Source organism: Mchenga conophoros, linkage group LG3 (assembly GCF_057382185.1).
Source record: "Mchenga conophoros isolate Kocher_MC1m ecotype Shallow Benthic linkage group LG3, M_conophoros_male_GT1.1, whole genome shotgun sequence".
Lineage (NCBI taxonomy): Eukaryota > Metazoa > Chordata > Actinopteri > Cichliformes > Cichlidae > Mchenga > Mchenga conophoros.
The window spans coordinates 26,573,941-26,601,464 of record NC_140528.1 but is presented as its reverse complement, the minus strand read 5'-3'; the positions used below and the strand labels follow the sequence as shown (position 1 = coordinate 26,601,464).

The window sequence follows — 27,524 nt, the reverse complement described above, 5'->3', positions numbered from 1 at the left end:
CACGGCAGTGTGCCTCCCCGAGATGTCATCCAATTTTGTGCCCAGAGATGTTATTCTGAGCGAGCCCTTGCGAGATGTATTCATTGTGCAGTCGGAGATCTTATTCTGAGTATCCACAGCAGCCGTAGCCTCTCCAAGATCTTCTCCGTGCTGACTCAATGAGCCCATTTTGAGAAACTCACGCCTCTTCCCATCGTTCCAATCCCAGCGGGCAGCCTTGTGGGGGTTTGAACAGCCGGTTCCGCTTCCTTAATTCTTCGATAAGTCAGGACCAAGCCAGCTCCGATCAGCAAGAACCCTGTTACCATGGTTCCGAATAGGTAGATATCTTCAGCACTCAGGCTCACCCGAGCCCAGACTTCTCGTTGAGAAAGGGGTGTCAATTGCATTTAGGGACCAGTTGATCCAATCCATGATTCCTCTTTTAGGTTTTAGAGAACAGACTGTGAGAGAGTGTTCCAGGGAAAATACAAAAAACCACGAGACTAGACAAGGACACAAGCAGGGAAGATAAGGGAGAGGAGAAAAGTGTGTCCGCCTCCTCCGAGAGCCAAAGAAGGAAAGTACTTGGCTTGATGCTACTTTGAATTGGAGCAGTACTGTTACTGATGACGTATCACAAGTACACACAAGTACACACAAGTACACGCAAGTACACACAAGTACACATATTGAGAAACAGCAGGGTCTCCTCATCCATCTGTGAGCTGTGATTGGCCTGCAATGATCCTGATGGTTGGTCCTGCTCACTGTGTGTAAAGACCTGTGATCATGTGACCCTTGTACCTGTGTGACCTTTGACCTTGACCCTGTTTAAACTCTGAGTGTGTGTTTTCAGAGTACAGTCGCTTCGAGGCAAAGATCCACGACCTGAGGGAGCAGATGATGAACAGCTCGTCCGGCAGTCTGAGGAACAGCCGCACCTTCTACATCAGGTAACCTGAGCTCACCTGTGACACACTGAGACACCTGGACCAGGTCTCCTCAGGGCAGCACGCCCGGCCTCTTTCATCTGTTCCTACTGTGAATGAGTCAGAATGACCTCACAGTCATGACACCTGTGAACAGGTGTGCTTTACTCCATCATGTGTCACTCAGCTGTAACCATCAACCATCTAGATTCAGAGATGGATGCATCCAGCAGATTATTCCTTTACCAACAACACATGAACACATCAGGAGCACCTCAGGTTCAGGATGGGTTTGAACGCAGGCTGGAGCTGCCAGGGATCGAACCAACAACCTCAGAGGACGAGCCGCTCTGCCTCCTGAAACACAGACACCACGTTTATGAGTGTGAGGTTTATCCTCAGTAAGACACGTTTGTCTCTCTACACAGCAGAGACCAGACGGACATCCACAGAACAGATCGGTAGAATACAGTAAAACAATAGAAACAGTTATAAACAACTGCAGAATTGTAAGGTCTGTAATAGGAGTGGCTGTAGCTCAGGCGGTAGACCAGGTCATCTACTGATCGCAAGGTTGGTGGTTCGATTCCTGGCTTCCCCTGGTCTGCATGCCAAACATCCTTGAGCGAGATATTAATGTTCACCGATGCATCCATCAGAGTATGTGTGTGTGAATGTGAGCTAGAAAGGAAATGTGCTTGGGTGAATGCACACGTTGCATAAAGCGCTGTGAGTGAGTAGAAAAGCGCTGTATGAGCTGTAATAAGCCATGTATGTATTTATACAGTTTAGAATTCATAACATTTAGTTAGTGTGTGTGTACATGTTTATATATCTTTGTGAGGACCAACATTTAAATGCTACTATGCTTGTGGGGACCAACAGCCATCATGGGGACTATGAAGACATGTTTGAGACTCACAATGTGGTTTTAGGGTCCCAGTTATGGGGACGCTTTCATTTTTGATGGTTAGGGTAAGAAATATGTCAATTGATGTCCTCACTAAGATATGAAAACAGGACTGTGTGTGTGTGTTTGTCGGTCCGAAGTGTGTGTGAAGAACACACAGAGAACTCCTGGAACAACTTCTGACTCCAGATGTGCTAAATTTAAATGACTCCCAGTCAGCTGACAGTCTGAGGTGGTCACATGACCTCCTGAGGTCCTCAGAGGCGATGAGCGGCGTTCTCCATGGCGTGCTGTGTGTGTTACAGGGCGCTCTTCGACTACGATAAGCAGTGGGACTGCGGCGTGCTGTCTCAGGCGCTGGACTTTAACTTTGGCGAGGTCTTCCACGTGATCGACAGCGCCGACGACGAGTGGTGGCAGGCACGCAGGGTCAACCAGCAGGGGGAGCTGGAGGAGCTGGGCTACGTCCCCTCCAAGCACAGGTCAGTGAATGCTGCACACACACACACACACAGAGGTCAGTGAATGCTGCACACACACACACACACACACACACACACACACAGGTCAGTGAATGCTGCACACACACACACACAGGTCAGTGAATGCTGCACACACACACACACACACACACACACACAGGTCAGTGAATGCTGCACACACACACACACACACACACAGGTCAGTGAATGCTGCACACACACACACACAGGTCAGTGAATGCTGCACACACACACACACATACACACAGGTCAGTGAATGCTGCACACACACACACACAGGTCAGTGAATGCTGCACACACACACACACACACACACACACAGGTCAGTGAATGCTGCACACACACACACACAGGTCAGTGAATGCTGCACACACACACACATACACAGGTCAGTGAATGCTGCACACACACACACACACAGGTCAGTGAATGCTGCACACACACACACACACACACAGGTCAGTGAATGCTGCACACACACACTGACTGCCACCTCAGGGTGCTTTATACTGTAAGATAAAGACAATAATACACAATGAATCCAGTGTGTGTGTGTGTGTGTTTCAGAGTGGAGAGGAAGGAGTGGTCACGGATGAAGAGCAAAGGTAAAATAATAACACACAGAGGAGGAGGAGGAGGAGGCGTGGTTATTCATCAGTGACTCCTCCACACACACTCCTGTGATGATAGTTTGACCTCCTGATGATCAGTGAGGAGGAACCTGAGAGCTCAGGAACAGGAAGAGGTCAGAGGTCATTCATCGAAGCTCCATGTTCAGTGTGAGGAAGTTAAATAAAACCTGCAGCCTGTGCTGAAGATACAGGAAGTGGAAGTATCTACTTCCTGTTTTCTCCTCTGCGAGGATCCAGAGGAAGTCACTCAGACTCAGAAACACAAAAACACAGAGGCGTCCATCAGCTCTGACCTCATCACAGCATCACAGGAACCTTCAGACAGGAAGTGACCTCTGACCTCTCTCACTTCTAACCACGTGACTCAGTCAAACTGAGGGTTCATGTAACCTCAGACCCTCCTCATCATCATGTCCCCGTCATGGGTCAGATCTTCGTATGATGTCACTTCCTGTGTTTTCAGGTGTTTCTTCTTCTTGCAGGTAGAGAAGGCTTCGTTCACAGCTACGAGCTCATCACTCAGATTGAAGGTCAGTGTCACCAGTAACCTTTGACCCCAGACTCTAAATCAAACTGTTCCCGCCTCTGACTGTGGGTCACATGACCTCTGTGTGTGTGTTCAGTGGACTATGCCCGCCCCATCATCATCCTGGGACCCACCAAAGACCGCGTCAACGACGACCTGCTGTCCGAGTTCCCCGACAAGTTCGGCTCCTGCGTTCCCCGTAAGGCTCCGCCTACAGGTGGTCGAACAGGAACTGAACAGACAGGTTTCTAATGTGTGCCTCGCTCTCTCTCACAGATACGACTCGCCCTCGCAGGGACTACGAGGTGGATGGGCGGGACTACCACTTTGTGGCGTCACGGGAACAGATGGAGCGGGACATCCAGTCGCACCGCTTCATCGAGGCGGGGCAGTACAACAACCACCTGTACGGGACGTCGGTGCAGAGTGTGCGACAGGTGGCCGAGCAGGTGACAGTCCGCACTTTCCCACAGTGGCCGTTTCCACTCCCACAGTGGCAGTATTGTGACGGTGTGTGTGTGTGTTCAGGGGAAGCACTGCATCCTGGATGTGTCGGCCAACGCCGTGAGGAGGCTGCAGGCGGCACAGCTCCACCCCATCGCTATCTTCATCCGACCGCGGTCGCTGGAGAACATCCTGTGAGTCTAACACGTCACGTAAAATCATGAGGTCAGATCAAACTGCTCTCTGACTCCGCCCATAAAGGTCAAATCAGACCAACCTCCCAGATCCAGTAACAGACAGAGGTCTGCAAAAGCAGAGATGAGATTCTGACATCTGCCACCTGGTGATAGACGAGTTGTGCCTCATCCACAGACTCTAGTGTGGGTGCCCAGCTGGGCCCCCACGGGAGACCCTACCAGGGACAAAAAGCCCCCAACACCACAGGTTGCGAATCAGGGAGGTTCTTAATTTTTGATTCTTAAAGTAAATTAAAGTTCAAACATGAAAATCTCAAATGTCATTCAATTACATTCTTTAAAAGAAAATTAATTAAAATTTTACATTTTCTTTTTTTAAGATTTGATTCAAAGTGTTGTTGTTTTGTGGGCGGAGCCACAGAGCATTTCATGTCGCTGTGAGAATTAACATGTGTGACATTGGTGCAGGGACTTGAACAAGCGCCTGTCGGAGGAGCAGGCGAGGAAAGCTCTGGATCGAGCCATCAAGCTGGAGCAGGACTTCCTGGAGTGCTTCACAGGTAAAACAACGATTAAGTTCACGAGCGTTCACGTGTGAAACGTACGAGCGTCTCGGGGTTTGATGCCATCTTTGCCTGTCTTCCAGCCATCGTGCACGGCGACAGCTTCGAGGAAGTCTACCACCACGTCAAAGTGGTCATCGAGGAGCAGAGCGGACCCTACATCTGGGTCCCCGCACGCGACAGGCTCTGATTGGCCGACTGTCTTCACGGGAACTGCTGTTAACGTCACGCCCAGGCTCCTCCCTCCCTCCAGCGGGTTTTTGTTTTCTTCTCTGGGAGGGTGACGGGCGCACGCACTGATGGATCAGGATGTTTTTAATCTGAGACGAGGACAGACTCACACTGATTGGTTTATTATCAGTACATGATGAATCAGAGCCTGTAGACCTGGTACTGAAGTATTTATATCATGCTATTTATTTATTTATCTATTTATTTATTGGTTTGTGTGATGTGAAGATGGTGTGTGCGTGTGTGTGTGTGTGTGAGTGTGCACGTGTTGGTGTGTAGTGTACATACAGACTTGTGTGACTGTAAATAAACGATGGGGCTCAAACACACAGTCTATTTCAGGGCTTAAAGTAACAAACAACCACTGGACTACAACACCCACAATCCTCCTCTGCCTGCACCTCTACACCCCCACGCCCTCCCTTTCCACACTTCATCTGCTACTGTCCTCCTCTGCCTGGACTAGAACTCCTCAAAGCACCCTTTGTTTGGACTACAACTCCTCAAACCGCACTGTGTTTGGACTACAACACCCACAATCCTCCTCTGCCTGGACTACAACTCCTCAAAGCACCCTTTGTTTGGACTACAACTCCTCAAACCGCACTGTGTTTGGACTACAACTCCTCAAACCACCCTTTGTTTGGACTACAACTCCTCAAACCACCCTTTGTTTGGACTACAACTCCTCAAACCGCACTGTGTTTGGACTACAACTCCTCAAACCACCCTTTGTTTGGACTACAACTCCTCAAACCGCATTGTGTTTGGACTACAACTCCTCAAACCACCCTTTGTTTTGACTACAACTCCTCAAACCGCACTGTGTTTGGACTACAACTCCCTGTCTTTCCCCCTGCTTCCACTAAAGCACCCACAATCCTCCTTGGTTTTGACTGCAACAACTTTATGCTGGACTACATGACCCACAATCCTCTGTCTTGACCTAAACGCACACAATCCTTCTTGGCTGAACACTGAACTGCCCTCATATGGACTACAGCTCCCATAATCCCCTCCTGATGGACAGTTTGGAGTGAAACACTTCCATTTTTAAGCAAAAACGTCTGGACTGCAGCACCAACACTTCCCAGTTGTGGTGATGGATAAACTCCACCCACAAATGTCTACAGCACAGAAGGACTACATTACCCACAAGTCTCAGCTGATCCAGGCCACACATGCTGCCTGTGGGTCTGTGCTTGACTACAATACCCATGATTCCCTGCTCAGATGGCAGGGTGGAGACTGTGAAATTACCCTGCTGAGGGGAAGGCGGAGCTAAAGCTTGAGGTTGGGGTAGCATCAGGGGGCGGGGCATGTGTCCCGCTCACAGGACTCTGTTACCCACAGTGCTTTGGGTGTAGATGGGTTCCAGCGGGGTTTCCCAGACTGAATATCAGGGTCGTGTGAATAATAATAATTATTATAATGAAAGTAATCCTACTTATAGATGATGTAATATCATCACACACACGTGCACTCAGCGGGGTCACCTGAGGTCACGTTAGTTTGTGAGCACTGACACAAACACTGATGTATCATTAAATCTGAGTATTGATTAGCCTGCCTCACACACACACACACACACACACACAAACTCACACACACAAACTCACACACACACACACACACACACACACAAACTCACACACACACACACACACACTCATTTATGCACACACACTCACACACACTCACACACGCACACACTCACACACACACTCACACACTCACACACACACTCACACACTCACACACGCACACACTCACACACACACACACTCATTTATGCACACACACTCACACACACTCACACACACTCACACACTCACACACACACTCACACACACACTCACACACGCACACACTCACACAAACTCACACACACACACTCACACACACATTTATGCACACACACACACACACACACACTCACACTCACACAGAGTTGAGATAGTTTGATGAGCGGCTCGTTGTATAATGACATGAATTAGTTATAAATGAAACTCTTGAAATATTGAAATAAATTCCTTATAAAAGCTGACTGAGTCTCCTCCATGTTGGATCCTGCGTGTTCGTGCACAGCTGACTGCTGACTCCGCCCATCAGCTGAAAATCCTGACAAACATAAATTTATTATTTATTATATGACCAAGGTGGTGTCATAGATGGAGCTGAGGACCTGCACGTTTAACCACAGGTGATAAATATGAGTGAACAGGCCTCACATGAAACCTGTTCAGCAGACCAACAATCTGCAGGTCATCTATGAATCTAATCACAGGTCATTTTCTGCTACAGAAATGATCCCTATTAGTGCCAACTGTATGTATGCTGAACTAGTGAGGTTACAAAGTAGGGTGGGTGTAAAGAGGATTTAAAGATTTCTTCATTCATTTGAATGGAAATAAAAAGTAATAACAAGTTTAATATTTTAAAAAGTTTAAAAGCTACAGAATGAACAGTAATAGTGGTGTGGTCTTAAAAAGCTGCAAGTTTGGATACCAGAACAGTTTCTGGAGAACAAAGTGTGCAGGAGAAACTCCAGTGTGAATGCTGACAGACAAACAGACTGGTTCTTATATCAATCTGAGCACTCAAAGCACTTTATACAACTAAGGAGCTTGGAAAGAAAAGCGTCTGGACTTCTTTAAGTTGCTTGGAGATGTTTCACCTCTCATCTGAGAAGCTGTTTGCCACAGCTGTCCTGGTGCACACTTTTTTTCTTAGGCCTGCATAAAAGTTAGGCGAGAGAGACAAAACCTGCATCTCAGAATCTAGCGCAAAAAAGACGTAAACACAAAGCACAGACCCGACGCATCAGAAACAGCGAGCTGTCGGCTTTCAGCCCCGACGGCGTGTCCGTGTGCTGTTGAGTGAGAAAGCCGAGAAAGAGAAAGCTGATTCTGATGCGTCGGGTCGCTCTGTGTTTACGTCTTTGTGTGGAGTCCGTGTACCTGCTCTCATTTGCTGTTTGGTGGTTGTTGAAATAGTTTTTGAGCTTTATTGCTTCATTCAAGCTACTCACCTCTCTCTATCCACCTGTACTTTCAACTGGACCACGGCCAATCAGAGAGGTCCCGCCCCTGACTATCTCTGATTGGTTTCAACTATGATAGGGCCATAATGTGTGTCTGTTGTGGACCACACGGAGACTTTTTTTTTTTGCAGAGACCAAACAATTGGTCACACTGGTGCGACCTGGGATTTATGACCAAATTGGTCGCACTCTAGAGCCCTGCTCCAAGAGGGACAGTGGACCCCCTATTGACCCTCTTCCTAATCAAATGAGCCAAGGTGTGAAGACGGGTGTGGGTCACAGTCAGCCAGGGTTTAAGGTGAGCTCATTGTGAAACCTAGCTCCACTCTATCATATGATTTCCTGAGGTCAGATGGCCCAGGATGTGAGTGGGTGTTAAGGCGTCTGGGGAGGGAACTCAAAACTGGATTATAGATGGCAGAGAGTTGGTGTCGTAAACCCCGCCTCTGTTCAAAGATGGTCGCTCACAGTAGACATAGATGGCTTCTTTTTTTTCCTTCCAAGCTCCTTAGACCCTTACGATGTAACTCCAGCCCAGCCCATGCAGCAGTATATTAATGACTAACCTCGTATTGTGGATGGATTATCTCAGTTGTTCTCCTGACTGAAGTTTGGTCCGTTTACAGCATCCTGCCATGTGATTGCATTTGTCCCTGACCATCAGGAACCCTCATGTTAACTTTTATTAAGTCCTCAGTTCATTAGCGATCACACAGCACATAATTATATACCAGGCAGCCCAACTTCAGTAACCCTACAAACGTCACTGCTGTTTACTCTCCTGTCCTTATTTATGTTGAGATTGATAGCAGAGCTGTACGTTTTAATTTGTTTCTTAAATCTCTCAACCTGCTGAAATTCTCTGCCAACACAGAGGAGATTCTCAGGAGGAAAGCATCATGACCTTCTCCATCACCTGCTGGTTCCACTCCTTCAGCCTTCATACAGGAACAGACTGCAGCACACTGCATCAGTGTGCTCTAAAATCATCGGCCTGCCTGTCAGAACTCTGGCTCAGGTTTTCAGCCCACAGGCCCTTAGACAGGCCCGTTTCGAAACAAACGAAACACAAAGAGCCAGAAACCAAAACGGCAAACACAGGAGCCCAGAAAACAACTCAAAGAAAACCGACCAAACAAAAAAGGGTCACAAAAGGTACAGGCGGCCAGTAAAACTGTTCCGAAAAAAGTTCAGGGGGCCGGCGTGGAGGTTGACAGCACAAAAGTCCAAACCCGGGCAGTTCAGGAGGCCGACCGTGTGAAAAGCAATGGTGGCGATGCAGGCGAAGTCGGTCTGGAGGCAGGCCTCGCAGAGGGCAGCGGTGGCGATGCAGGCGAAGGAGGTCGATACGATAAATAAAACGATATTTATCGTGTTACATTATGTATCGATAAAACGATACATAATGTAATAAACTCAAAACTCCGGGTCAACGACTCAGGCATCCTAACAGTTTTAAACACTTCAGTGTTAATCGTTTTGTTTCAGTTGTTTGAACAAAGTCACTGTGTGAATATGTCAGCTGACATTCATTGTTGTATACAAACTGATATCCTGTGATTTATCTTTGCTTTAATCCTGTGATACAGTCAGTGTTGTTGGATAAACCCCGGCCTCTTAATCAAATGTTCACGCCTGGTTTCATTGATATCATATCCACCCAGAAATCTGGACTTCATCATTTTGCCCTGACATCATTATCTGAACATTAAAACTGCAGCAATGTTAAAATGAATCATGAAAGGACTTTGTTGGCTTCTTTAAAGGTACAGAATATTAATTTTAAATATATGTTTACGTGATTAACTTTGACCAAATTGTTATCAACTGATTATGAGTTATTTTTTATATTCAGTATAAATCTAATTGTGTGGTGGGTCACAAATTTACTTATTAGGTAAAAATCATACTCTTTTTTATTTTTATGACTTGTTATCTTATGTGCAGCACTTTGTGATTCTATCTAGAAAGGTGCTATATAATTAAAATTTTATTAATTAATTAATTTATTTATTTTTTATCGGTGGCACAGTGGTTAGCACTGTTGCCGCACAACAAGAAGGTCCTGAGTTCAATACCAACATCAGGCCGGGGTCTTTCTGTGTGACTTTTGCATGTTCTCCCCGTGTTTGTGGGTTCCCTTCAGGTACTCCGGCTTCCTCCCACCGTCCAAAGACATGCAGCTTGTGGGGATAGGTTAATTGGATAATCCAAATTGCCACTAGGTGTGAATGTGCGAGTGAATGTGAGTGTGAATGGTTGTCTGTCCCTGTGTCCCTGCCTCTCGCCCTATGACAGCTGGGATAGGCTCCAGCGCCTCACTGCGACCCTGAAAAGCAGAAGCGAATGGATGGATGGATAATTTATTTATTTACTTAAACTGGTTAAAACTGGTCTACAGACTGGTTTCTGTGACAATAATACAATCCTAAGGTTGTTAGGTAAGCCCTGTTGATATTGATCCTGTTTTTCCTCCTCTTCAGTGGGTCACGTCTTAAAAGATAACATCATGTTGTATTAAATAAGATGCTGAAATATATAAACCACAAACTGGTCACGGAGCAAATCATCAGCAGTGTCGCTGTCTGCTTTACAATCTGAGTCGCCTCCTGCTCGCTGTTAGAAATATGACTTCATATGTAAATGTGTGAAAGTGAGAAAAAATAAAACACAATATATATTTAATTGCACATGCATTAATTACCTGGACACACAAAAAATCCCAGATTTAGAAGGATTTTAATTGATTAAGATTTTGAGCAAACAAGAGAAATGAGTGAATGTGTGATAACAACATGTTAACATTTCACTCAGAATTATTTAAGAAGGCTTTGTTCTCTGAATGACAATCAGCTGTTAAACAGTAAAGCAAGTACAGACAGATGTGTAGAGAAAATAATCACATAAAAATAATAACTGTGCTAATAAGAAAACCCTCCTGATGTCCATAAATACGGTGAAATCAAAGGTTCCTAAAGTTATAAAGTAACATGTCAGGTAAAGTTCTTCATGTTTGAACTTGAACTTGAGTAAATGTGTTGATCTAGTTTCCAACAGTTGCAGCAAACACATGGAGCAACACAACGAGAACACACAGTGATGTGAAGTGAGTGAAGTGGATCAGGTTTTCACCACTGCAATACACACCCACACATGTCGGGGAAGTGGTAGGAGCAGTGGGAGGAGCGGTGGTTTGTAATGAACTGTGTGGGGAGGGGAAGGTAACTGTGTCGCTGATCCATTTCTGGTACTGGGACACAGCAGTGTAGACTGAAGGAGACTCAGAGGTTGAAGGACGTGCAGAGCATCCAACAACAATGAGAAGTCCACTCTGCAGCCAGACTGATCCACTCTGAGTCATCAGTGGTTCCCCAACACTAAGCTGTGGAAAGACAGTGATGAAAGTTATCAGGACAGATGTGTAACTGTTAGAGGTCGACCTTTGTCACCCACTAAAGTTTGAACTTTGTTGGTAGTTTTGTTACAAACTGCTGAAATAAATTAAGTAATAAATAAATTGATCGTCCCAGTATAACACAGTCAGTAACACTTCATGGATATCAGTCTGTCCACTTAGGAAACATGAACCACTGGCATGTTTCCTAACTGGCACCAGTTTTTCACAGGATGTTGCAGGAAATCAAAGAAAATGGTAGACTACCACCAAATATGAACTCAGCAAATATCAGTCTCTTACAAAAACCAGGCAAAGACCCTGTATTTCCTTCAAGCTATCGTCCAATATCCCTTATTAATGTAGACCTTAAAATAATCTATAAAATAATAATCAGAAATCCCAGTTTGCAATTAATACAATACAAAATATTACACAGAGTGCACTATACTGGTCATAGGATGTTCAAGATGGGCTATACGCCTTCCAACAACTGCTCACACTGCACAGCAAATACACCGGACAATTACATCCACGCTCTTTGGTTCTGTCCACCAGTTCAGAAATTCTGGCGTGAGATATGTGAAGACTTATCAAAGTGTCTGAAATGTAACATTCCAGCCTCCCCTTTAGTATGCTTGCTGGGCAACTTGGATGAGGTCACTGCAGAAATAAACACAGCCCACGTTGTTTTTACGGCCCTATGCATCGCCAAGAAAATGGTCCTCATTAACTGGAAAAATAAAAATAATCTTAATTCTAACCAATATAGAAACCATCTAATAGATCACATTAGTCTTGATACAGCATCTGCCATCACATTTGATCAATCCCTTTGGGCTCCTTTGATCGGCTTCATCACCTAGTGGGGGTGGGGGGTCATGGTTTGGTCCTGCCTTCGCTATTGTGGTTGATATGGGGGTAGGGACGGCCTTAGGGCGTCTGGGGAGTCCCTAGGGACGTTTCCCTAGAGGGCCTAACCTGGGGGATGTGGCCATGACCTGGTTAGGAGCTCTGGGGCTCTTGGATGGTGTTTTCCTTGTGACTGCGTACAGCGGAGATGGGGGAGGGTCTGTGCTGGCGGACGTTGGTTACTGGCCTGGTAGCCTGGCTCCCTGGGAGGGTCCGGGATGGGCGTGGAGGCTTGGGGGTCTGGGGGTGCTCCGCCCCCCGGTCTGGGGTGCTGGCTGAGCCCTGGGGGCTTGGGTCCTGGCTGTTGTGTTGCCGGAGCTGTGGGCGGCTGGGTGCCGGGGGGCTCAGCCCCAGTGCAGGGGACCTCTGGTGCATCGGCCCTACTAGGGGGCTCTCTAACTGGTGGGGAGGTTGTTATATCTTTGCAGGTGGTCTCCTCACTACAGGAGCTCACTCTGCAGGTGGGGGAGAGATATAGGAGAGGTGGAGAATGAACTCAACCTGGGTGTCTATTGTCTTGTGTAGTTTGGGAGATGATTGGATGATGGGGTGGGTGCAGTTTTCTCTGGGGTGGAGTCAGGTGGGCTACCCCGGACTCTGTGGGGCTGGACGGTGCTGCTGCTGCGGGCCCCAGTCCGGATGGGCCTGGGCCCCCTTGCCCTGGTGGGTTCCAGAGTGTGGGGGTGCCTACTGGGGTCAGCTGGGAGCTGGCCCCAGGGAGGGGCCGCTTGCCCCTCCCTTTCTTTCCTCCCCATCCTCAGCTGCCTCCCTATTCCCGCCCTACCACACCCACCCACACACTCAGGGCTTGGGGTGCAGGTATGTCACCAGGGTGCAGGGGAGGCACTCCCCCTCTGTCCCCTTCTGGCCGCCTGTGCCTCAATTTTATTCTGCAACCTAGACATCCACATTACTCACACTCTCACATAACACATACATATAGGGCCTTGGGGGTGGGCACGTTTTACAGCATCCAGAGGATGGTCGGTGTACTCCAATCGACCTCTGGCGCTGGTGCCCTACCCTCAATTTTAAATGCATTTAGACACTAAGGGTTTTCGGGAAGAGCCGTGCTGCTGTCTGAGAGGAAGCTAGTACCATGCTCTCCTGATTTTAAATGCACTTTAGAACAGTACACAGCAACACTACATATGAGCGGGCATAGGGAGATTTGAGGTCTTCACTCACCCCGGTTCTGTTAGCCGTCCGGGCTGGGGAGCTGGGAGGAGGTGCTGGCCGTCAGACTGGGATCTGGGATGCGGGGCCTCCCCGCTACTGCAGATAAGGAGGTGGTCTGCTTGCCTCCACCCCAGAGAGAAGGGTTACATCTCCTGGGTCTAGGTGCGGCTTGCCCCTCTGAGGGCGGGGGTACCTGGACCTGGGATATAGAGTATGTTTGGGGAGTGCGACTGTCTGTGCAGTGTCTATTTGTGTCTGTCTACACGTTGGGTGAGTGCCGAGTAATTGGTGGTGCATATGGGGGTGGGAATGCACGTTTGTGTCCGCATGTGCCTGTTCGTCTGTGTCTATATGTCAGGTTGGGTCTTAGACTCCACCTCTCTGGGTCCATCTCAGGCCCTCTAAAGTACGGAGGCCTATCTCCCCTCACCACACTCCCTGCCGGTGGTTGATGCCCTCAGACGTTGGTGTGTTGGTGGTCCTTGTCGACTGGGGCTGGGCGCTCATGTATGTACCGGCTCACTCCTGGTGGCCGATTGGCGGGGCCTGGTGCCTGTGGCCCAGCTGGGCCCCTCCCGGGTGGTGGGATGCCCTCAGGCCTCTGGGCCTGAAGCTCGGTCCTCTCTGGCACAGCTGGCTGCCGGCAGAGCCCGCGGGCACGCCACTGCAACCCCCTCTGGCCTCTGCTCCATAGCTGCGGGGTGACCTCTCCTTTGGGGCTCTACTCAGCTCTTCCCAGGAGGGTGGCACGGTTCCACCCCCCTTTGGTGGTCCTCCTCGGGTCCTTGTACTCTGGGGCCTCTGGATATCTGGGGCCTGGACCTCCTCCATACCTGCTTCATACCCTGGTGGACGGGGCTATGGCTCCCCACACTCCCTAGCAGATCATTACATGGAGAAACCTTTGGAATGCAAGCATGCTGATCCACACAGGTGTGCACACAGGTGTACACACGGGTGTTCACAGACACGGACTACACCTTTCTTGGCTGCTGCCTCAAAGCACATTGTGCGCTGTCTATCTTGCGTGCTGCACAATAGCGTTTAATATTTAGTATCTACTGTTGTTACGTCCCCTCTTAAATGCTAGGCGATGAGGGTGGGGGGACAGTAACAGTTAGATCCAGGTGGAATGAAAAGAACGCCAGGCAGAGGTATTTAATATAAAATAGATCTTTATTATAACAAAACACCTCAATAATTATAAATGGCAACAACACAAGGAGACAGCACCGCTGCTTTAACGAGAAATCAGGGAGGTCAACCCAAAGTGGTAATGACCACTCAACAAAGAACGCAACAATAAGGCTTCGACAGAAAGAGACAGCAACGCTGCTAACAAACAATATCCAGGCAGGCCACACAAACTAATGAAGGCCGCCGTCACTCATGGGCAATCACTGCTCAGTTAAGCACTACTCACACACCAGAGCCACACACCAGAGGGCTGGTCACACGCAGCAGGCTGTTCCACACCTAAGTCAGTAGCACACTCTGACCAGCACAGAGGAAAACCACCAGAAACCTCTCCCCCTCCTCCTCCACACTGCTCTTCTCCAGCTTATATCACCCCTGAGGGTAATTGGTTGTAACGAGAGCAGATGAGCAGCAGGTGTGACCTAAAGGAGAGGGCAGGGGCAGAGAGAGACAAGGGGAGGGGCCAGAACGAAGGAGGAGGAGAGGGAGAAGACAACACCACGCCCACACACTCCCACAGCCTCCCAGGATGTAACATTCCCCCCACCCTAAATCCACACTATACAAAACACAAAAGAAACTTATCACTATGCACTGCGTGAGAGTGCATCAACCACCAGATTTGGGCGTAAGTAAACATGGAGATCTCCAAGGGCTGTGACTCGGTTTCGCCAAACCATTCTCCACTAGATAACTGACCTCCTTCCTCATCACCTCGCGCTTTCCCATAGGGCAGCGGTACGCGTGCTGTTTGATTGGGGTTGCGTCACCAACATCGATATCATGTTCACAAACATTAGTACGCGAGGGCACATCACCAAAGAGAGAGGGGTAGGAGTGCAGTAGATTAAGCACATCTTCGCATTGTGAAGGGGACAGATGAGACAGGTGGGCCGTTATTTCGGCTAAGTAAGCTGAATTCGCCAACCGTCCACACTGTTGTCCCTCAGAAAGTATATGCAGATCGTCGTCAGCACTGGCCTCTACACTCAGCACGGTGGCGGAGACAGAGTTGGAGGTTGCCGCACTGGCAACAGTCTCATGGGTTTCCCTATCATGGTAGGGTTTTAACATGTTGATGTGGCACAGGCGTGTTTTCCTCCTGCGCTCTGGGGTACTGAGAACATAATCTGTCTCAGACACTTTCCTCACTATGATGTACGGTCCCGCGAAATGGGCCGTAAGAGCAGAACCAGGCACCGGTAGCAACACTAAAACCTTGTCCCCAGCCTGAAAATGCCTTTTCACAGCCTTTCTGTCATGCCACGTCTTCATGCACGCCTGGGCAGTACACAGGGCCTCTTTAGCTAATGAGGTAGCACGTTGCCAACGATCCTTACATGTCTTCACAAAATCTGCCACGTTAGTTTTTGGAACACCCCCACTAAGGAACCTCTCTTTCAACACCTTTAGCGGGCCCCACACCTCGCGGCCAAACACAAGTGTAGCTGGGCTGAACCCTAAGGACTCCTGCTTAACATTGCGTATTGCAAACAGTACAAAGGGGACACCCTCATCCCAGCTTCTGCCCGTGTCATGGCAGTACTTTTTTAGCATGGCCTTAAGTGTTTGGTGCCAACGCTCAAGTGCACCCTGCGACTCTGGGTGATAAGCACTAGACACAGAATGAGAGACGCCCAGGGAAGCTAAAGTCTGTTTGAATGCTCGAGATAAGAAGTTAGTTCCCTGGTCTGTTTGCACTGTTCTTGGAAGACCAAAGGTGGTGAAAAATTTGATTAGCGCCTTAGTAATGTTTGCAGTGGTGACCCTCCGCAGAGGAATTGCTTCGGGGAACCGCGTGGACAAGCACATTATGGTTAACAAAAACTGATTGCCTGCTCGTGTTCTTGGCAACGGACCAACACAATCGATCAAAACATGCTCGAATGGCTCACCAACAGCAGGTATTTGACATAGTGGGGCGGGGGGCACAGTTTGGTTTGGTTTGCCCACCAGTTGACATGTATGACAAGTATTACAGTACTTCGCAACATCTGTCTTCATTGCCGGCCAGAAGAAGTGCTGCAGAATACGGTCATATTGTTTTAGTTATCCCCAAATGTCCTGACCATGAATGGTCATGGGCTAACTGTAGCACGTGCTGACGTAAACTAGTCGGGACCACTATCTGTTGGACTACACTCCAGTCCTCCCCTGGCTTTGAAGTCCACCTGCGCATTAGCAATCCATCAAAAACAACAAACGTCTGCTTCCTGTCTCCTGTCGGATGATCACTCTCATCTACGGCAGCAAAACATTTGGTTAACGACGGGTCTTCTTTCTGAGCGATAATAAGGGCCTCCCGTGTGAGGAGAGGGGGGGCTGCGAGTTCAGGAGCAGGCTCAGCCACTTCTTGAGCCAGTTCCTTGGCATCAGGACCCACCTCCTCCTCCTCGGAGGGCATCACATCCATCTCCAGCATAGAGCCGACCACTGACCCTGACAAGTCAACCACTTCTCCCCGCCGATGGGCCTGTGACCGGGTAAGAACACCTACGGGAAATACATCCGGGTGCTGCCGATTTAAAACATCTGGCAAGGGGCTTGGGTCAGGGGTCTTTGTGACCTCTGGGGTAGGATAAACCTTCCCACCTGCAATGTCATTGCCCATTATGAAGTCTACACCATCAATCGGGAAACAAGGACACACAGCTACAGGAAAAACACCGCTTATCAGGTCACTCTGCACCCAAATTCGATGGAGGGGGGCTGGCACATAAGTCATCCCAACGCCCCTAACAATAACGTCAGTGCCGCTGGCGGTCTTTTCATCAAAGGCAAGGGCGCTAGCCAGTATGAGGGACTGTGAACCACCTGTGTCACGTAGAATGGTCACATTACGCCCATCTCCAGGCTTACCAGAGAGTGACACCGCTCCTTTGAAAATGAAGGGTTTAAAACATTCGTCAGGTGTTTCGGTGCTAGGTGGTCTGCTACCAGAAGAAGCGTTTTTAATCAGCCCTATCCCTTTTGGTTTACGTGGTGTTGAAACTAGCTGTCTTTGCCTGTAGGCCTCGCAATCCGCTATTAAATGGCCGGATTTAAAACAATAGAAACATTTCCGGTCTGACCTGGGACGAGGCACAGGCACCTCTCTCCTTGTGTCTTGCTCACCACTAGCACCGCTAGCCTTTGCTAGTATGTCGCGTCGCTCATGCTTAACAACACTGGTTTTATGGACGAGTGCGAACTCGTCAGCCAGGGTCGCGGTCTGCTGCAACGTAGAGACCTTCTGCTCATTCAGATATACCGCCATCCGCTCGGTGATGCAATTTTTGAACTCCTCAATGAGAATCAATTCCCGTACCGAAGCTAGGTCTGCAGCTTTACAGGCCATACACCACCGATCAAAGAGGACACTCTTTTCTCTTGCGAAATCCAGGAAGGATTGACCCTGCACCTTTTTCAGCTCCCGAAATCGCTGCCTGTAAGCCTCAGGAACTAGTTCATAGGCTAACAGGATTGCACTTTTCAGTTTGTCGTAGTCCAAGCTGCATTCAGCGGACAACGAGGAACAAACTTCCTGCGCCTTGCCCACCAGCTTGCACTGTAGCAGGATGGCCCACGCATCCCGCGGCCAACGCAAGGCTGTCGCTATCCGCTCAAACGATTCAAAATAAATCTCCACCTCAGTGTCACGAAATGCAGGGACCAGACGACTATTCCTTCCCACATCAAACTGTACGTCTGTCTGTGACAGCGAGGCCACCACAGGAGGGGTGGAGGCCTGCTGGAGTTCCAGCTGTCACAGCTTGACCTTCATCTCCGCCTCCACTTTCATCAGCTCAACCTCTCTAGCCCTAGCCAGTTCTGCGTCCAAACGCCTAAGCTCTATCTCCCTCTTCAGCTGGAACTCTCTCTCACTCTGCTCCTTCTCCAGCTGGAGGCGAGCTAGACGGACTTTGAGCCTAGCATCCTGCTTAGAACCCTCTGATGACTGGGTGGAGAGTGGATCAAAACGGGGCAGCGTCATAGGCCCCCCCTCGGGCAACCCCTGGTCCATAGGTGTGGACACTGCTGGTTCTACAACCTGGCCTCGAACGGGAGGCGCCGCACTTGGTCCAGCCGGACCGGGTATGCTCGGAGGTTCTTGCATTACAACCACCCTCTTCTCCAACAACCCGGACACCAGAGCGGCTTTCAGCTCGGCTTTGCGTAGACCAGTGGAGACACTGATCCCGTAATGTGTAGCCAGCTCATGCAGATCCCTCTTCCTACAAACATCTAGCAGGGCAAGCGACGGCTCTGCTGTAAACCCAGCAATATCAAAAGTGGCCATGAAAACCCAAAACGACCTGCCAAAACACAAGCAAACCACTGAAAGGCCACACACACACACACACACACACACACACACACACACAACGCCTTCACTACAGAACTACACACAGGCGAAAGAGAAATGTGTTGTGTCAAAAAGTCAACCATTAATTGAAAAGCCCACACTCCCCCCAGTCCTGCCTGCTCAGAATCTAGCCTGTCCTAGCTTCTGGAGCGTACCAGGCTCGAGGCCACTTTAAAGGCGAATCATCAAGCGCCAAAGGCACCGACAAGCCTACCCCCAACAGAGAATTAATCCCCACCCGGGTTTGCTCCGAAAATAAAAAAGGCAAAACAAAAAAACGAGTGTCCGAAGGAAGAGCAAATGCTCAGCTAGACACTCCCCTGTGCTAGCCGGGGAGAGCAGCAGTTGCCAAATGACCTTCACACAACACACAAACACCTATACGCACTTGTAATCAACCCAATTCCTTTCATTCCGATCCCGGACGAGCCCCCACTTTGTTACGTCCCCTCTTAAATGCTAGGCAATGAGGGTGGGGGGACAGTAACAGTTAGATCCAGGTGGAATGAAAAGAACGCCAGGCAGAGGTATTTAATATAAAATAGATCTTTATTATAACAAAACACCTCAATAATTATAAATGGTAACAACACAAGGAGACAGCACCGCTGCTTTAACGAGAAATCAGGGAGGTCAACCCAAAGTGGTAATGACCACTCAACAAAGAACGCAACAATAAGGCTTCAACAGAAAGAGACAGCAACGCTGCTAACAAACAATATCCAGGCAGGCCACACAAACTAATGAAGGCCGCCGTCACTCATGGGCAATCACTGCTCAGTTAAGCACTACTCACACACCAGAGCCACACACCAGAGCCACACACCAGAGCCACACACCAGAGCCACACACCAGAGGGCTGGTCACACGCAGCAGGCTGTTCCACACCTAAGTCAGTAGCACACTCTGACCAGCACAGAGGAAAACCACCAGACACCTCTCCTCCTCCTCCACACTGCTCTTCTCCAGCTTATATCACCCCTGAGGGTAATTGGTTGTAACGAGAGCAGATGAGCAGCAGGTGTGACCTAAAGGAGAGGGCAGGGGCAGAGAGAGACAAGGGGAGGGGCCAGAACGAAGGAGGGGGAGAGGGAGAAGACAACACCACGCCCACACACTCCCACAGCCTCCCAGGATGTAACAACTGTTATCTACTGCTAGCTAGTTTATTGTGATGGTGCTGTTTTTTTTATTATGTTGCTCTTTTTTGTTTGCTTTCTCTTCTGTTTTTTTTTCTCCATACAGGTGATCCAGGTGTTTTGTTTGTTTTTCTTTTTTTTCTTTCTTTTTTTTTTTCTCCCCCCCCCCCCCCCCCTTCTCACCGTCTCTTCTCCCCTTTGGTTTTCTCTCTCTCCCTCTCTTCCTTTCATTCTTTCTCCCTGTCCTATCCCCCAGTCATGTCTGTCCCGTTTGTAGCAACTGAAAATAAAATAAATTCATAATTATAATAAAGGCCAATCAAATGGACCAATATGGCAAGGCCATGATGATCCACTTGGTAAAATAAATCCGCTTGGCATCTTTCTTGGCCTTAAGACAACAATTCAGATGGCTAAAGATCCAAACGGGACACAAACCCCCCCCCCCCCCAAAAAAAAAAGGGAACATGAACCACTGTGAATCCACTTCAGCTGCTTTGGTGCAATGAAAGTGACGATTCCACAGACAGAAAGTTTCAGACAGCTCGTTTAAAGGAATCAGTTTCATCAAATAAATTAGAGGCTTTAGAAAAAACAACCTTTGATAAACATGAATATTAATATTTATGGTCCATTACAGCAAAACAAGCAAAGCAAAGTGTGACTAAAGGTGAGATTATCTCAGTGACTGTCAACAACAGATCATAAGAAATAAACTTGTGCTCACCAAACATGAAGCTGTCTCTCCAGTACAGATGATGCTGTCTGTGATCCCTGGATATCTGGCTTTGCACTCATTGTTTCCCACTATTGGTACTTTTGCCTCCTGCAGGTTATTGCTGATTACTAGTTGGAGAGAATTTAAACATCAGGCTTTTCTAAAGACTCCAACACAATGCTGTAAAATACAATAAACATTTTATGATTTACCAATGAAATTAAAGCCGATGGTCCAGCTGCTGCTCTCATTGTTGAATGTGCTGTTTTGTGAGGCTAAGCAGATCGGCTGAATGTAGTCTGTGAAATTGACAGGAGCCGACAGCTTCAGAAGACAAATGTCGTTCTCACGAGTCGACAAGTTGAATCCAGGATGGCAGGTGATGTTTACCACTGTGCGATTCACTTCATTCGGGCTTGGACCTGAGTGGCTGTTCCGGCCCAGATAGACCACCATGCTAATGGAGGCCGACGGGTAAAATCTGTTTTCCAAAGGTTGCATGAAAGTATCAGACAGGTCAGTGCAGGTCAAACTGGTTAGTTTACAACACTGTAGTGAAGGTTACAGAGGTGCTCTATGTTGGACTGGTGCAGAGCGTGGTCAGAGTGCATCAAGGTTAGCAGACATCAAAGCTTTACAGGGTGTGGATATCAGCCACAGAGCTCAAGTAACATCTGTTTACATGTTGTTGAACTGAGCAGTGACTGTGACGTGAGGTCAGCTGATCACAGCTGCACACAAACAAAACAAACGACTTTTCCTCACTGAGTCTTTTCCCCACTTTGCATTGCTGCACCTGATCTTAGTTTCAGTGTTCATTGATGACCTCACAGAGGTAGTTGTATTTAATAGCAGCAGGTTTGCCATTTAAAGTTTTCATGCTAAGCTAACCATCTTATGACATCAATGGACAGAACGAGGTCAATATTTTCATTTGACAGCACAACTATGACAAATGAACTCTTCTTTGGAAGTACTTTATAGTCTTGGATGAGACGAAATCAATGTGGCATCTGGTTTGATTGTTGTGGAGACAACTCTGTACTTTGCAGTTCAGCTTGTTGTTTCTAAATGGCCTGTATTTGTACACATCCAGTCATCCACACATTCACACACTGGTGATGGCAGCTACATTGTAGCCACAGCCACCCTGGGGCGCACTGACAGAGGCGAGGCTGCCGGACACTGGCGCCACCGGGCCCTCTGATCAAATAATTCAACAATGTTCTCACAGTAAACTCACTACACTCACAAACATGACAACACGACGTGTCTGCACTGTGTCAAAGACAGAACTGTTGGTATCAAATAAAAGCGTGTGGATTACTGTGAACATGAAGCAGTGCAGTGACTGTGGCTGATGAGCTCTGTTTACATTCTAATATTAATATGATGCTGAATGACATCAGTACTAAACAGACTCTCTCCTTGTATCCAGGAGAAACATTTGGGTTAGAATAGTCGACATTTGAACCTCTAGTTCATTGCACACTTCTTCCACCCTGATATAATCTCAGTGAGAAAATATGAGAAAAATCTCACCTTTGCAGAAGAAAGTGATCAGCACACAAACTGCTGCAGAGCCATGGTTCACTGCAGCTGTTTCAGCTCATCTTAGACTTTAAATATCTGAAATGTATGTTGAGCTCCGCCTGTTAACAGTCATCAGGGCCCCACCAAAGAATCAGGTCAGACTCGTTGGTCCATGTGCTTCTTTGACTGCAGTTATGCACGACGCACGGAAATTTGGAGCAGGTTCAATTTTATTTATACAGCAAAATCACGGCAACAGTCACCTCATGGTGCTTTATGTTGTAAAGCAGACCCTGCAGTAGCAGGTGAAAGCAAATGGTAAATGGCCTGTATTTATATAGTGCTTTACTAGTCCCTAAGGACCCCAAAGCGCTACATTCATTCACACATTCACACACTGGTGATGGCAGCTACATTGTAGCTGCCCTGGGGCGCACTGACAGAGGTGAGGCTGCTGGCGCCACCGGGCCCTCTGGCCACCAGCAGGCACAACGACCGAGACTGTCGGAGCCGGGGCTCGAACCGGCAACCTTCTGATTACAGGACGAACTCCCAACTCTTGAGCCACGATCGCCTGTTTTTAAATGTTAAAAGAAGTGAGAAAACATTTAATAAATATCTCTAGTAATTATTTACTGCTCATAAATATTACACTTTCACCATCATATTATTCCTCAACAAAGCGTGAACTTGCAGCAGTAACTCACGTAGGTACATATGCAGTTGTCAGCACCCACTGGTCGTTGATCAGAGACCCTCCAAAAAAAAATTTGGACCCTCCAACAAAAAGGTTTATATCAGCGAACCAGGGCCAACTTCCTGGTGCTGCATCATGAGCTCCTGTGATGCTGCTGCTGTTCACAGCCCTGCTGCCACATGCTGAGAAAAGAAAAGACCGCACAGTTTAACAGCGAGTACACAGATCAGCACATGAAACCACTCAGAGACAGAGGTAACACTGATCAGTGCATCCTGAGTGCTGGCATTCATGTGGATGTTATTTTAAGAAGGATCTGAAGACTCTGGTGCACATGTGATCCACAGATCTTCCTCCTCTGTGTCAGAAAAGTGGAAGATTTTCCTGACAAAATCATTTCACAGATGAAAGAAAAACCAAACGTCAGCGCACTGTGTCACTGAAACGAATGTGGAGATCACTGTGCACATGTTGTCATTACTGTACAGCTGACAGAAGGAACAAGGTTCACATGTCTTTGGATGCTTACCGGGCTGATCCAAAGGACAACCTGAAAATGAGAAAACAGACAAATCTGTTAAACCGCTTCACAGAAAATATGTGAAAGTAAGCAGTGATGTTTTTTCCAACTTGAAGAACTGATCAGAAACTGAACAGGACATTTTTAGAGGACCCAGTTAATCTTTAGGTTTCCATGTGGTTAAAACAGCTAACAAGAAAACGTTTGCCTTATGAGCATGGGGAGGCCCAGCCTGGGGAACCTTACTGGAAACAGCCAGAAACTAGTTTGTGCTGTTTCCTTTGGTACCGATCAGACGATCACGCTGAGGACGACTTCCTCCTCCTAAATGAATCGAACAGAGCTCTGCTGCAGAGTCACATGCCAGGTGACGCTGGGCAGGTCCTCCTAGAGATACAATTTAATGCACTTAATGTTGTAAATGATCAGACTGTGAACCAAACATATTAACCCCTAATTTATTAAGCAGTCACTAAAGTAATTAACTCTTTACCCTTTAGTTCTGGTTATTGTGACGTCTTACTGGTTGACTGAAACAGGTCAGTGCAGGCGATGAAGGCCGTGAGTTCGTCTAACTTGAGAACTGATCACATACTAAACAGAACATTTTAATGCTGACTGTTGTCAATAACCTACCAGTTCATCTTTAAGTCCCATTTCTTTGTTTTAAAGAAAGAAAACAACATCTTTGCAGAGACAAACTCAGAGTCACCTCTGTTGTTGCTTTGGGTGTCAAACGTTTAGCTCAAATAATTCACCGATGTTCTCACAGTGTACTCACTACACTCACAAACATGACAACACGACATGTCTGCACTGTGTCAACGACAGAACTGTTGGTTGAGAAAATATGAGAAAAATCTCACCTTTGCAGAAGAAAGTGATCAGCACAGTGACGCAGCACACAAACTGCTGCAGAGCCATGGTTAACTGCAGCTGTTTCAGCTCATCTTAGACTTTAATTATGTCTAATGTATGTTGAGCTCCGCCTGTTAACAGTCATCAGGGCCCCACCAAAGAATCAGGTCAGACTCGTTGGTCCATGTGCTTTGCAATAGAGAGATCAAGTTCGCCAGCCCTGACTTGCTCCCTCCAGGCAGCTATGGAGCTGCCCAGCACAGTGTCCATAGAAAACTGAGTTAGCCGAGGGATGCTCTGAATGACAGCATCTACCGCGCTTAGCCCGTCCGCCATGGTCCTCAAATCCTTGGCCTGGGCAATGCGGTCAAGAAGCTTAATCATCCGCTCCATCTCAGCGTTAAACTCAAAGGCTGAAGACTCTGTGGGGTCCATCCACGATCCTCTGTTATGTGACGGCTGTGTGCAGGCAGGAAAAGGACCCAAAGTGCAGACTCTGGACACAAACCTGAACTTAGACAGCTTTAACGCTGAACTCCAAAGGGTAACAAAACTGAGAATACAAAATAAGCTCACGCAGACAGAACACACAGCAAGATGAGGGTAGATAAGGGTAGTCTAAGGAGCTTGGAAGAAAAGCGTCTGGACTTGTTCGCGGTCCGCGACACGGACACTTCTTCTTCTTCTTCTTCTTCTTCTTCTTCTTCTTCTTCTTCTTCTTCTCTCAAAAATGGAAAAAGCCTGATAACATTTATCCCCTGACTCATTCTGTACTAACCCTACAAGATCAAGATTCATAGCAATGCTACTGAGATTTTGGACCAACCGTCTCCTCTATACCGTATATTTCTGACACTGCAAAATAACATGCTCCAAAGTTTCATCCTCTCCACAATAATCACATTTCCCCGAGGCATGCTTCCCTATCAAGAACAGTGTGGAATTCAAACCATATGTCCAAATCTCAGTCTTGACACCACCACCTCCTCTCGCCTACTCCTTCTTGTGGCTCTCCTCACTCCCACCCCCCTTTGGATTTTATATAACCACCTTCCCCTCCTGTCTTCTTCCCACGGTTTCTGCCATCTACCCCTCATTTCTAGCTTAATAATACTCTTTACTTCCTCCCTGACCGTCAGATCAACTATCTCATGATTAGTGGCTGCCTTTGCTAACCTGTCCGCTGCTTCATTCCCCCTTACCCCAGTGAGCCAGGACCCATACAAACACTACTGACAGACCCATCGTATATATCCTGAAAAGAGTTTGCTGAACCTCTAATAAAATATCTGACCTACCTTTCGAGTGACCAGTCTGTATGTAGCCTGGTTAACTAAAATGGAAATTATTATTATTAATTTACTACTCGGCTACATGTAGACAAAACCAAGGCTGCACTTGAATCTGAACAAATAATTGTTTTCAGCGGCCTCAAATCTTCCACCCACTGTACTGCTAATAGAATTGCTAACATTTCTCCTGTAAACACAGACAATCCATTAATAATTCTCTTCCCAATCTTTTCCATAAAGTCCAGAATTACTATTGCCACCCCCCACTTGACTAGCTATATATATCTGCACATACCCATAATACTGATCTATGAAACCCTGGGGGCAAATCAGGCCTAACGAGACAAAGGAAGCACAACCAGACACATTAACATGAGACACGGACTTTCAAAGTAAAACAGGAAACACAGACTGGACTTACAGACACAGACTCACAGGCAGACACTGCAACAGAGGGAACAGAGACGTAAACCATAAGACAGAACTCTAACAAAGACACCAAAGACTAGAAACGATAAATAATATAATAAACTCAAAACTCCGGGTCAACGACTCAGGCATCCTAACAGTTTTAAACACTTCAGTGTTAATCGTTTTGTTTCAGTTGTTTGAACAAAGTCACTGTGTGAATATGTCAGCTGACATTCGTTGTTGTATACAAACTGATATCCTGTGATTTATGCTTTAATCCTGTGATACAGTCAGTGTTGTTGGATAAACCCCGGCCTCTTAATCAAATGTTCACGCCTGGTTTCATTGGTATCATATCCACCCAGAAATCTGGACTTCATCATTTTGGTAGCTTCCCTTCATTGGCTTCCTGTTAAATCCAGAATTAAAATCCTGCTCCTCACATACAAGGTCTTAAATAATCAGGCCCCATCTTATCTTAATGACCTTGTAGTACCATATCACCCTATTAGAGCACTTCGCTCTCGCTCTGCAGGCCTACTTGTTGTTCCTAGAGTATTTAAAAGTAGAATGGGAGGCAGAGCCTTCAGTTTTCAGGCCCCTCTTCTGTGGAACCAGCTTCCAGTTTGGATTCAGGAGACAGACACTATCTCTACTTTCAAGATTAGGCTTAAAACTTTCCTTTTTGCTAAAGCATATAGTTAGGGCTGGACCAGGTGACCCTGAATCCTCCCTTACTTATGCTACAATAGACGTAGGCTGCCGGGGGATTCCCATGATGCATTGAGTTTTTCCTTTCCAGTCACCTTTCTCACTCACTATGTATTAATAGACCTCTCTGCACTGAATCATATCTGTTATTAATCTCTGTCTCTCTTCCACAGCATGTCTTTATCCTGTCTTCCTTCTCTCACCCCAACCAATCACAGCAGATGGCCCCGCCCCTCCCTGAGCCTGGTTCTGCTGGAGGTTTCTTCCTGTTAAAAAGGAGTTTTTCCTTCCCACTGTTGCCAAAGTGCTGCTCATAGGGGATCATATGATTGTTGGGTTTTTCTCTGTATCTATGAAGCGCCTTGAGGCGACTTTTGTTGTGATTTGGCGCTATATAAATAAAATTGAATTGAATTGAATTTTGCCCTGACATCATTATCTGAACATTAAAACTGCAGCAATGTTAAAATGAATAATGAAAGGACTTTGTTGGCTTCTTTAAAGGTACAGAATATAAATTTTAAATATATGTTTACGTGTTTAACTTTGACCAATTTGTTATCAACTGATTATGAGTTATTTTTTATATTCAGTATAAATCTAATTGTGTGGTGAGTCACAAATTTACTTATTAGATACAGGTAAACAAACACACAGC

At 47.2% G+C, this 27,524-nt stretch overlaps 2 protein-coding genes across 6 annotated transcripts in view; one reads left to right on the top strand and one right to left on the bottom strand.

The window, feature by feature from the left end:
• LOC146577921 (disks large homolog 4-like) overlaps positions 1–6,964 on the top strand; it is a 51,184-nt gene extending 44,220 nt beyond the window's left edge. For all 5 annotated transcript variants that reach the window (XM_085268474.1, XM_085268473.1, XM_085268477.1 and 2 more), the window contains 9 exons: positions 839–935; positions 2,127–2,303; positions 2,892–2,929; positions 3,439–3,486; positions 3,580–3,681; positions 3,759–3,931; positions 4,011–4,120; positions 4,592–4,683; positions 4,770–6,964. In XM_085268474.1, the coding sequence (XP_085124600.1) occupies positions 839–935; positions 2,127–2,303; positions 2,892–2,929; positions 3,439–3,486; positions 3,580–3,681; positions 3,759–3,931; positions 4,011–4,120; positions 4,592–4,683; positions 4,770–4,876 (944 nt within the window). In that variant the 3' untranslated portion in view covers positions 4,877–6,964. The remainder of the gene's footprint in view (positions 1–838; positions 936–2,126; positions 2,304–2,891; positions 2,930–3,438; positions 3,487–3,579; positions 3,682–3,758; positions 3,932–4,010; positions 4,121–4,591; positions 4,684–4,769) is intronic.
• Positions 6,965–11,003: 4,039 nt separating this feature from the next.
• LOC146577920 (chymotrypsinogen B-like) lies at positions 11,004–24,518 on the bottom strand. The gene is made up of 6 exons (XM_085268492.1): positions 24,461–24,518; positions 23,604–23,624; positions 23,085–23,256; positions 21,057–21,325; positions 20,854–20,972; positions 11,004–11,342 (listed from the first exon to the last, which is right to left on the bottom strand). The coding sequence occupies exons 1-6, from the start codon at positions 24,516–24,518 to the stop codon at positions 11,004–11,006; spliced, it is 978 nt and encodes a 325-aa protein (XP_085124618.1).
• Between the last annotated feature and the right edge of the window lie 3,006 nt (positions 24,519–27,524).

Bases quoted from the DNA above. Each gene is read 5' to 3' on its own strand.
- LOC146577920 (XM_085268492.1), bottom strand. From the start codon at position 24,518: ATGGCTCTGCAGCAGTTTGTGTGCTGCGTCACTGTGCTGATCACTTTC. The intron at 23,625-24,460 runs GTGAGATTTTTC...TCTCATTTTCAG, and splicing joins GATCACTTTCTTCTGCAAAG to GTTGTCCTTTGGATCAGCCC. The intron at 21,326-23,084 runs GTGAGTTACTGC...TTTGGAAAACAG, and splicing joins ACAACTGCATATGTACCTAC to ATTTTACCCGTCGGCCTCCA.